The sequence below is a fragment of the Leptidea sinapis genome, chromosome 18 (assembly GCF_905404315.1).
Source record: "Leptidea sinapis chromosome 18, ilLepSina1.1, whole genome shotgun sequence".
Taxonomy (NCBI): Eukaryota; Metazoa; Arthropoda; class Insecta; order Lepidoptera; family Pieridae; genus Leptidea; species Leptidea sinapis.
Genome location: NC_066282.1, coordinates 7581086 through 7593447, shown reverse-complemented (window position 1 = coordinate 7593447; position 12362 = coordinate 7581086). Strand labels below are relative to the sequence as shown.

Genomic DNA, 12362 nt, shown 5'->3' with positions numbered 1-12362 from the left:
TCCTATGGTATATTACAATGAAGCAAAACTGTTGATATTAATACAGTCATTGTGCTACACGAGAGGGCTATTCGCGCTATTTATAACCTAGGTCATAAAGTTTCATTGTATCTGTGATGGCTGTTAATGACGAACTGCATTGCCAATTGTGATAATGATTATGTTAAGGGTGGTGAGCTGTCGATAAGATACCATCAAATTCTAATTCAAATAATTTTATTCAAAATAGGATGTGACATCACTTATTGAAAGTCAAAAACTACCACCCAATCCAAAACGATGATCTTAGACCTGAGAAGAATGGGCGCAACAAACTCAGCGTGCAGGCTTTCGTCCAAAAAATATGTTTACAGACTAATATTGTACAATAATTAAACTTGTCATTTAATAGCCTGATCGCTCCACCCCCAATCTGTGGTATCATTAATAAAGTCATTTATGTTATAGTAACCTTTACCACACAAACGTTTTTTAACAATTCTTTTGAATAACGTATCACTTTTGGTTTGGACATTTTCTGGGATCTTGTTATACAAATGATTTAAGTTTTCTTTAGTATTAATTCCGCCAATATTTGTTTTTAAAACAATTCGACACGTGCACGAGACTCGTGCCAGATTTTGGCGAGACAACACGTCCTGAGGATGCCTCGTGTAGAGGCGAAACACGTGTCGAATTGTTTTAAAAACAAATATTGGCGGAATTAACACTAAAGAAAACTTAAATCATTTGTATAATTATGGATTTCCGCAAAGTAACGCCTAATTCAATAAATTTTCTGGGATCTTGTTGTAAAAGCATATGCATCGCCCCACAAAAGACTTACTAACTCGACTTAGCCGAGTAGTAGGCATTATATGTTTATGTCCGTTCCTGATTTCAATTTCACAAATTCACTTATGTGCCTATGAATATACATTACATTATCAAGAGTATATTGAGAAGCAACAGTCAAGATGTTAATTTCTTTGAATTTTGCTCTCAATGATTCTTTAGGACCTCGGTTATAAATACTTTGCCCTTTTTCTCTCGGTCAAATATAATACATTTCTCATAATTTATTATTTACTATGAAATGCTATAATTATTACTTTTACATTTATATTGTATATTGTTGATGAAATTTGTTGTTGATGTCCCTTCAATTTTTCTCCCGTCTATTTCAATATTTTTTTCTAATTTAATAATGTTTTAATATTAATTTTCTTAAACTTATGTGATGCGCTGTTTATGTCTGTTTTGTTACTTTATTTTGATTTGCATCTATAATTTAAGTGGCACCTAAAGAATATTAGCTAGTTATTAGAAATTGTATTGGTGCTCACCCTAATAAATAAATTTGAAACACATTATGAGATTCGAATAAGGATCGATTATGAAAAATTATTCATGTAAGAAGGTTGCAACTTTTCAAAAAATATAAAATTCGAAATTCGACTTTCCTTTTTGTGAATCAAGCTGCTGCCTCGTTTGTTATCATTCTAAGTTATTAAAATAATCCTTCCATGTTTATGCATTTATATATTTTTTTTATTGTTTTGTAACATTTGTACTGTTATTTTTTCTTTTATTCATATAATGTTAATTGTTCATTCTATTGTATTTGTAAAATATTTGGTGGCAGTTTTCGCAAATAAAGATTATTATTATTATAATTAATAATTTACAACATATCGCCCTTAGTACCCAAGCTTAGATAGAATGAACTTTTCTACAACGAGAAAACAAACTCTCCTTCAAACCCTACCCCAAAAATAAGCTACTAATTTGAAATAATTATTAAGCATGGGAGATTTGCGTAGTAACAAGTTCTAGAGTCAGACATTCAAAGTAAAGCCGGTTTACGTACATATAAAATGCTATCTTGTTTCATTTAACAAAAACTACGAACGTCGTTTAATTGAAATTGAAATGAATTTTTTACTAGTAGTATGTGAATTATTTAAAGGTAAATAAATAGCCTCGAAACAGTGCAGAGGTAAGAATTATTTAATCAACTATAATGTCGATAGAATTCAAAGCAATATAATTCAAAGCAATTTATTGTGTTATCAGTATATCATGATTTGGTTTTACTGGTAATATGTTCATTTATATTTTAATAATATTTTATTAAAACATCAATAAAAAATTTTTGTTTAAATAATATTTTGAGGTGGCGAGAAAATTGCTTGCTTTGCCCACTATTTCAGCAGTGTTTCTGTGTAACGATTTTTTTTTATTTACACCAGTGTATTGGTTTTTGAAAATTCGGCGTGATCTCAGCTTAATTTTATAGTTATCTATAAATGAAACCGCAACCAATGTCCCTCTCTTATCTACAATAATACTTCTCTGTATCATCATCATCACCTCAGTTGGAAGACGCCCACTGCTGGACGAAGGCCTCCCCCAACGATTTCCACGAGGATAGATCCTGCGCTGCCCTTGCCCGCCTTCCAGCGATCTGGTCTAGATCGCTGGAAGGCGTTGGATAATCTTGTGGATCATCATTAGTATCCATCATCATCTCCATCTCATCTTCATCTTCTCTGTATACCTCGATGTAAGTCAAATTTGTATGAAATTTAAGTTACCAATATGAAAAAGACCAATGTAAGGTAAAAAAAAAATATTCACTCTCAAATGTGCGGAAACTTTTGTCTTCGCATTTTTATGTTCATTGCGTAACGCACTGGGCAATAATGCTGCAGATGAACTATCAGAAAGGCGATCCGAAGCTGTAGCATATGGACCGGAGCCATTGCTATCCATACCTCAGGCTCAAATTAAAAAGTGACTGCGAGAAACAACGGAACATTTCAACTAACAGAATTGAGAAACAGCAAAGGATGCAGTCAAATAAAGAATACGGCTCCGGTGCCCTCAAAGAGGTTCGCCCGCAACCTGATAAGACTACACAGGGACAATATACGTACAATTGTGCGTGTATTCACAGGTCACTGTCCCTTAAACAAACATCTATCTATCACAGGTGTAACAGAGAGCCCTTTGTGCAGATGATGCATGGAGTGCAGGAGTGTGGCCGTACAACGGACATAAATACTACCAATCACCAGCATCGCTTCCGGATGCTTGCAGAAATGTAAAAAGACTGCTAGAGTTCTGGAATGATCTGGGCTGGTTGCAGTAAGAAGGCAAACAAAACTCTCGAAATATTCCACTCAGGATCCTCAAATGCTGTATACATCATCGTATCAGGTGACAAATCCTGTATATACGCGTACGAACCCGAAACAAAAAACCAGTTGTAAATTTAAATTTCGAGTTTGGGTGTTCAAAAATGGGTTAAAGCCAACAAAAATTTTTCGTTCACGGAATGTTGCAAAAAAAATGGTGGCCACGTTTGTCTCCAAAACCGGCCATGTTGCGACTATTCCTCTTGAGGGACAAAGAACGGTTAATGCAGAATGGTATGCTAGCATTTGTTTGCCACAAGTCGTTTCTGAACTCCGTAAAGAGAACTGCAACCGCCGCATCATCCTCCATCACGACAATGCGAGTTCTCACACCGCGCACAGAACAAAAGAGTTTTTAGAGCAAGAAAACATAGAATTATTAGACCATCCGCCGTACAGCCCCGAAATTCCCTAAAATAAAGAATTAATTGCGTGGTCAGAGATTTTCAGTGTGGTGTCATTAGGAAAATCGTTTATGCTATAAGAACCTTTCCCACACACACGTTTTTTAACAATTCTTTTAAATTTCGAAACACATCGGTTTTGTACATTTTCTGGGATCATATTGTAGAAGCATATACATCACCCAACAAAAGACTTACTAACTCGACCCAACTGAGTAGTAGGCATAACAAGTTTATGTTTGTTCCTCGTGTCAACATTATGAATGTCACAATTTCTAGAAAATTCCTCAATACAGAACATTATCAAAAATGTATTGAGAAGCAACAGTCAAATTCCCTCTTCTGCAGCACAAATATGGTATTAATATCGGCCGCACTGCCCCATAACAATAGACCATAGGACATAATACTATGAAAATAACTAAAGTATACTAATCTCGCCGTATCTATGTCAGTTAACCGTCTTATTTTCTTAACCGCATATGCTGCAGAACTAAGCCTATTCGCCAATCCTTCAATCTGGGGGCCCCACTGCAATTTGGAATCAAGAGTAATGCCAAGAAATACAGCAGATTCCACTGGTTTTACCACCTCTCCTTTTAATAAAATATTCGCATCTACATTTTTGACATTTGGCGCGGTGAATTTAATATATTTGGTTTTATTACTATTTAACAATAAGTTATTGGCGCTTAACCAGTACACGATGTCAGATAGAGCATTGTTTACTTCTTCATATAAAACTTGGCTTCGTTTCACTTTGAATATAAGTGAAGTGTCATCCGCAAACAATACCACCTTGTGTTTTTTTTTCTACAAGGTTAGGTAGATCATTTATATAAATTAGGAAGAGGAAGGGTCCAAGAAAAGACCCTTGTGGTACCCCCATACCGAGAAGAGTCCCAGGAGATCTCCTGCCATTCACCTCGTTCTCTGTATCCTATTTTTTAAATATGAGATCAGAAGATCGAGTGCAGATCCTCGTATACCATAGTGACATAGCTTCCTGACCTGCGTTGAATGTTGAACACAATCAAAAGCCTTAGATAAATTACGGAAGATACCAAGTGCATTCTGTGATTCCTCCCAGGCCTCAAAAATATTTCTGATGAGTTCAACAACTGCATCCGTAGTCGAGCGTCCCCTAGTAAATCATAAAGTTGTGTCACTTCCTTGATTCCCGAAAATTTCAGTGCCGCCCTCGTAAATGCTTGTAAATTTAAATTTTGTGTCTAATATAAATATAAAATATTGCAAAAATCACTACTAAATACTTATCATAATTGATATTATGTCGCATGTAGCTATTTAATGATATAATATGTAATTTCAAATTAACTTCAAACGAACAACTTCTAACATTAGTATAGTACATTTTTCTATGCTGCTCAAATATGAGCGTGTACTACTTTTTCTTGCTTTGTGTTATATTTGTGGTACATCCAAATCATGTTATTTGTAGGTGAGTATATTATAACTTTTACAAAAATGACTTAAACGCCGTTATAACTTCTTAGATGTGGTACTAAACTATAATTTCAGTACTGGCACAGTCATAGATATAAAAATCAGCAGGTAGGGAAGGAAGAAGACAAGCAATAAGTGCTATTCCTAGCGGGATAACTGTCGCCCTATGTATACATACATTACATGCGAATATTAAGGAAATGTGCAGAAATTATGTGCAAAATTAAATTTCTAATAAATTAAGAATTTAATATGTCTAGCTCATAGTGGGGACCAGGGTGCCATTTTTTATCTGAAGCAGCGGCTAAGACGGCTGACTAAAGTGCCAAGGGATATCAACAAAGCCCGTTGAAAGAATCTGGCAAGGCAAGGTTGTATTTCCTCTTCTCAACTTTGCAATTCAGATCCTAGATGACCAGCGCTGCAGCCCAGGTTCGATTAGCCTGTTTTGCAATCAACTGCTGCTCTATCTGACGAATTTAACTAGTAAATATGGCTGTGATATGCCGCTGTTCTGTTCTGTTCAGCGTGGTATGAAAATATCCATGCCCTGAGTCTCACAGGCCACTGAAATGGGACCAACTAAAGGGATACAAATTCTGCCCCAATCTGCTGACTTGTAGTACCAATCGCGGCAAGTCACTTGTGTTCTCAGATTGGTACTACACTTATATATTTGGGTAATTAATGGTGGGAAATCCTTAAAGAGGTCTTGAGAAGTGTCTCCTGAATGTGGACAGTTGCAACATAACATTCGTTGCAAATGTCCACATTAAGCGTAGAGTGAGGTGCCACGTTGTTTCCACGTTTTTCCTCGGTGGTGACAGTACTTCTTACTGTGCCCTCCAGAATACGAGCATAAGCATGTGGGCAACGATTCCCCAACTCTGGCAGAGCCGTTAGCCCCCTAGAGTATTGTGGTAGAATGATAGAGGATAGGGAGGAATGGGTGCCGGTTGTCGACACTAACCTGTACGAAACACAGCGGCGCTAGGCCACCAGTAAAGTCTGGCACGGTTCTAGTGTCATCGTAAGTTAGGAGCGTGACTCTCTTATATCGAAAATCATCTGAGTGAAACCCTTGGGCCTGAAACTATCCCTATTCTTTTACGCCCCGGTACAGCACAGGGATTTTAGAAAATAATATTGATGAAACGTAATATTTTATATGGTACAGTTACAGGCTTTTGAAGAGTTTCCCTAGTCAGATATAGTGACATTTCGATTGATACTTAATCACTACATAGTTACTGGATTTACTTTGGCCCGTATTTAGTATAATTTGTGGAATATCGATAAAATTAATTTAGTACAACTATCAATCTTCTTATTCGTAAAAACACCAACCGCTTATTGAATCGATTTTATGATAGTAAGACAAAACTGTTTGATAACTAAAATAGATTTAATTGTGGATAGTTATTATTACTAATATTGTTAAGAGGACGGGTTAAAGGAAACATTTTCTCGACTTTTCTACTTCTTTTTTAAGTGAAACGCCCTGCCCCTTATAATTAAGTTCCGCTTAGGCTTCTTAATTGAACCAAAAATTCTGATCGGTATCGCATTAACATTAGATGGATAGGCATGAGGTCATAATCAGTAATTTTAATACGGCGTCTTTCAAACCAAAATACAAATATACAAAACCTTGCACATTACGGCATCATATCAGAAAATGGCGTCGCAGTCGCATGTATCGATTGTTACTTGAGGTATTCGACTCAAAAAAAATCTCAAAAAAATCTCAAAAAAAAATCTGAACTTTAAAGTTCAATAGAGGACTGTCCATTATGATTGAAAACTGCTCGAGTGCAATCATACATATCTTCGAAAACCAGTGAAAACCCACGACCCTCCTATCGGTTATTTAATGATGCATTGGTACTATTAACACGCTGGACGAAGAAAAATTATATTCTGAACATACTTCTTCAATTAAATGGACTCTTGAAGTAAGCAAAAAGACATTGAAGAATATACTTACATTTTTTCCACTGTACTCATCATCACCCAGAAGACCACTGCTGGGCAAAGGCCTTCCCCAAAGATTGCCATGACGATCGTTCCTGCGCTGCCATCATCTAACCTAGCGATCTTGACCAGATCGTCGGTCCATCTTGTGGTCCTACCAACACTACGTTTTCCGGTACGTGGTCGCCATTCAAGGACTTTACTGCCCTAACGGCCATCTGTCCGTCGAGCTATGTGCCCTGCCCACTACCACTTCAGTTTCGCAAACACCTGCACATGAACAAGATGTTCAGCTGATGGTAATTGATACGCCCTGCCCATTAGAATTCGGATTCTTGAAAAACCCAAAAATTCTGAGCGGTAGTTTAGGTTGGCACTACAGCTAATTAAATAAATCAGTGAGTTTCCAAGACAGCAGTTATTACATATTAATATCGCATGTTTTGCAGCCAAACATACAATGATACAGAATGCCCAAAAATTACCCCTGGATCGGCATCTTCCACCTTCACTGCTGCACTGAAGTATTTTGCAGGAGAGCAATGCAATGTTTACAGTGATGTCCATCCCAAGTCAGAAGTTAATGGTAAGTTATTAGTTAAACAAGTATTCATTATGAAACTCATTTAAAGGCTTCAAAATCATTAAATGGCTTTCATTGTTATGTAAATCAGCGTTATAATTAATAAATTGATGCTATTTATACATACATTCCTATAAGATATTATGTCTAATATATAAAATTCTCGTGTCGCGATGTCTGTTAACAAACCTTTTTATTAATTTGCCAAATACAACGTTTGCCGGGTCAGCTAGTAACATTTAGATTTCTTTAGTTATTTCATACAAAATGATGCTCAAAGACATCTAGTTAGGTCCATTCCAGACTAGCATCTTAAAATAGAAAATTTTTTTGAATACCTATTCTTATAAAATTGCATTTAAAATTAATTTATTTATTAAATCAATCTGAGAAAGAGGTAAACAAAAATGAATTCAGCTGAATAAAAGTTTTAAAATATAAAATCACCAATTACTTTAAATTAATAAGTAAGCAACTATTTTCAAGCTCATTTATGTTACGTGTTACTTTAAGTTACAAATTATTCTATGAATTGTTAAAAAACGTTAGTGTGGTAAATAAATGACTTTCTTAATCATGCCACAGATTGGGAATGGAGCGACCGCGTTCAGGCTATTAAATAATTAGTTTAATTGAACAATATTACTTTGTAAACATATTTTCATGATGATAAAAAAAGCCCGCTAAGTTTGTTGAGCCCATTCTTCTCAGGTTTGAGGCATTCGTTTTGGAATAGGTGGTAGTTTTTCACTTTCAATAAGTGATGTCACATTCTAATTTGAATAAAAATTTGAATTAGAATTTGAGATATCTTATTGCATTATCTTTATTTGTAATAAATATCATGATTAAAATCAAGATGTAGAAAGTCGATTTGAATGTTGCCATATTATGTCTGGCTTTCTGTTATCACAAAGATGAAATTTATTTTTCGTTGTCGTGATTCATGAGATTAACATTTTACTTATAAAAATTTGGTAATTTATCTCAACGATGTGGCAATTGCTTGGTTGGCTTAGTATGATAAATGAGATATGTTTAATGTTTGTAGATCATGAAGAATTCGATTTTATAATTGTTGGCGCTGGAACTGCTGGGTGTATTGTAGCAAGACGTCTTGTAGATCAAAATTTCAATGTTTTACTTCTTGAAGCTGGTTCAGACCCACCTGTCGAAGCAAAGGTGATTGTTATTATTTGATAATAGATAGATAAGATATAAAAATATTTCTACCAATAATTTATTTATTCATGTATAGGAAACAAACAGTATTAGAATAATAAATATTAACAGAACTTAAAACTCACACTTTCACAATTGAAGTTTCCAAAAATTATGCTACACTTTTAGTTAAAAGGTAACTATAAAAACAATAACAAATTTATAAAGAATCACTAAGTCATATAAGTTACACAATACTCTACACTCCTATTATACAGTACTAAAATGAGTTAAGGATTCAGGAAAAAATATATATCATATTATACTTCCTAAATGTATTTTATTTTGTCGGAAACTATAAATTACATAATTTTATTAAGTTTGCTGCATATTATAAAGAAACATACACAAAATATGTTTTAAAATTATATAATTTCCCAATAAAACAATATTGAAATCTGTTGGCAGTACAATCAACCTATTTATTCTGTTATTAATATAAGAACTACCCTCTCATAGACGATTCAAGGACGCGCCACCAATTATCTTTCAGTAAGATTATTTCACTGTGTTCGATTGTGTGGAACATATTCACACTGGACACTTTGTTAAAATATCACATCATTTTGATTTCTACATCAATGATTTGTTTCAGATTCCTAATTTGGTCACCTCAATTTATAAAAAGAAATATGACTGGCAGTATTCAACTGTTAACAATGGTCGAACAAGTCAAGCACTGATTAATGGAAATACGTACTGGCCTCGTGGAAAAATGCTTGGTGGTAGTCACCAACTAAATATGATGTTCTACTACAAAGGAGCAGCACATGACTATAAGTCTTGGGAAGAACTCGGTAATAATGAATGGAGCGAACAAAACATTAAAAAATTTTTCAAGAAAGCAGAGAGCTTACAAAGTCAAAAATTACTAAATAATAATGAAATAAAAAATTTCTATGGTCTTGATGGTCTTCAAGTCATAAATACAGTAAATTTTACATACGATCACATTATTGACAAAGTACTTGAGTCATTTCAAGAAATAGGAATAGAAAATAAAGAAGACATAAATACTGCAAATTTAAGTGGATCGAGTAGAAGTACAGTGACAGCTGCAGATGGCACGAGAAAAACTACATACGCCATGTACGTAGAGCCAATAATATCAAGAAAAAATTTCAAATTGATAAGTCAATCATACGTGACGACGATATTAATTAATGATATGAAAGCTAATGGTGTGGCAGTTAATTTTGATGGAAAAAATATGACTTTTAATGCTAAATTAGAAGTTATTTTAAGTGCGGGTTCAATTAATACACCCCATTTGCTAATGCTTTCAGGTGTAGGTGACAAAAAACATTTAGAGTCAAAAAATATTAAATGTAAAGTCGACCTGCCAGCAGTCGGTCAAAACTTACAGGACCATGCGGCGGTGGGGATCCCTATAATGCTGGACCTACCACCTGGCACATCAGAAAGGGACACAAATTTTGACGTTATTAAATATTTATACAACCGTACTGGGTACCTAGCCCAGTTAAGCGTAACAGATATAGGTGCTTTTTATTCACATAATAAACATCTCTCTTACCCGGAATTTCAAAACGTACTTTCTATAGTAAATAATCCATTGCGACTCAGCTTTTTAAGCTATAAAGATGTTATGATGAAGTCATTAATACAACAGGCTCAAAATCGTTCAACTTATGTATTTGAAGTCGTTTTACTGCATCCTTACTCCCGCGGATCAATCACATTAAATTCTTCAAATCCGTATGATTATCCTATAATAGATGCAAATTATTTTGGAGAAGCGCGAGATTTGAAATTAATTACACAAGGTATTAAAATATTAACCAAAATAATAAAAACGGACTATTTCAAGTCTAATAACGCGTTTCTTCCGAGATTGAAATGGCCTGATTGTGATAAATTTAAATTGGATAGTGCAAATTATTGGAAATGTATAGCAAATAATACAGTCACTACAATTTATCACCCTGTTGGAACATCAAGTATGGGCCCCGACCCTAAGAAGTTTGTAGTTGATCAACGACTTCGAGTGCACCAAATAAACAATTTAAGAATAATTGATGCAAGCATTATGCCAAATATCACAAGCTGTAACACAAATGGACCGACTATAATGATTGCTGAAAGAGGCTCTGATTTTATCATTAAAGATCACCTTAAATATAAGAATTAAATATTGTGTTGAATCTCTCCTTTGAATGATACAGTTTTATTTAAAAATAAAATAAACATTTAAATTGTTAAAATACTTGTTTATCTTGTACAAAAGTTTATTTCCCTTGTGATCGATGATGTGACTTTTGAGCCTTTTTTGAAGTGGTAACTTGGAAACTTCTCCGGAATAACTAAAAGTATATAAAGATAGACCTTTAATGCATGTTGAGATATGTGAGAGTTATTCGGAAATATGGGTCTTCTTGGTGTAAGAACATCTATTACCTATCAACCTATTCATCATCAGTTATGTTAATAGATTGATTAAGGAGCTAGGATTTTAAAAATTAAATGGCACCTACAAGATTCTTTTAGCAACCAAAAGGGGCTCTTGTTAATTAAAATTTAATACGCACATTTAAAAAAATGTAATGTTTATTAATTGTATATACCTATAGGTACATAAACAAGATAATCTAGTTTGGATATTATTCAAAACATGATGACCGTAGTTTGTTTAGTATTTACCAAGTTCTTATTTAAGTTTTATATATGATCTTTTTAAATCTTTAAATATTCTTTGTACATACTTCATAACCAAAGCCTTAATTATAATTATACAGGAAGGAAAATATATCTGCAATCGATATGCTCTCATGAGCTGATTTTTAATATAAAAAAGAATGATTGAAGTTGTTTCTATGGCAATACTTTAAATTTATTGTTCTGCGATGAACGTGGTTAAAGAATTTAAGTACTTGAGCCACTTTTTCTATGGCCATCAAGGACGCACCCGAAGTCGAACGTACTGGGTGAAGGGCACTTGCAGTGAGAAGCCACATGTTCGCTCGGAAAGTATCGTAATTAATGTTAATAATATTACATTGCAATTTAAATAAGAAAAAGGTAGCTTAAATAGTTCATTAGTTCCTTCTAAGTTCTAGCTAAGTATAAATGAATACAAGTAGATTATATTAACACATATGGAACAATATTATAATTATAATATTTAGATTTTTTTTTAATAAAATGAGAAAAATATAGATAAAATAAGTTTGTATGTATTTATTCACTATCGTTTAATAATTTCTGCTCAATTACACTTTATTAAAACGCCATCTATGCCTGTTAAAGGAAACTAACATGTTAAAGGCATGTCTCTCCTAAAATCTCAATCGCTCATCAAACAATGTAACAACATAACCACTGTGGCTATTTATACGTGATTCTGAAGTAGCACAGGCTGATGTACCTTAGCTTATTCATATACAATAACGCTTTTGGATACATTCCATGTTTTGAATTAAATAAATAATATCCAGAATTTTTTTATACAATGGATAAAAATATTATGTGAAATGATAAAGTGGGACCTCAAATAGGTAATTAATGGACCAGAAA

General features: G+C 34.0%; 2 protein-coding genes across 2 annotated transcripts in view; both read left to right on the top strand.

The window, feature by feature from the left end:
• LOC126969335 (protein eva-1 homolog C-like) overlaps positions 1–12362 on the top strand; it is a 643451-nt gene that overhangs the window by 172417 nt on the left and 458672 nt on the right. The gene's annotated exons all lie outside the window — the stretch shown is intronic.
• Positions 4929–11053, top strand: LOC126969420 (ecdysone oxidase-like). Its single transcript, XM_050814826.1, has 4 exons — positions 4929–5045; positions 7474–7610; positions 8659–8789; positions 9424–11053. The coding sequence occupies exons 1-4, from the start codon at positions 4978–4980 to the stop codon at positions 10978–10980; spliced, it is 1893 nt and encodes a 630-aa protein (XP_050670783.1). The 5' UTR covers positions 4929–4977; the 3' UTR covers positions 10981–11053.

Coding starts and splice junctions, on each gene's coding strand:
- LOC126969420 (XM_050814826.1), top strand. CDS start 4,978: ATGAGCGTGTACTACTTTTTCTTGCTTTGTGTTATATTTGTGGTACAT. Junction 5,046..7,473: donor CCAAATCATGTTATTTGTAG/GTGAGTATATTA, acceptor CATGTTTTGCAG/CCAAACATACAATGATACAG. Junction 8,790..9,423: donor ACCCACCTGTCGAAGCAAAG/GTGATTGTTATT, acceptor GATTTGTTTCAG/ATTCCTAATTTGGTCACCTC.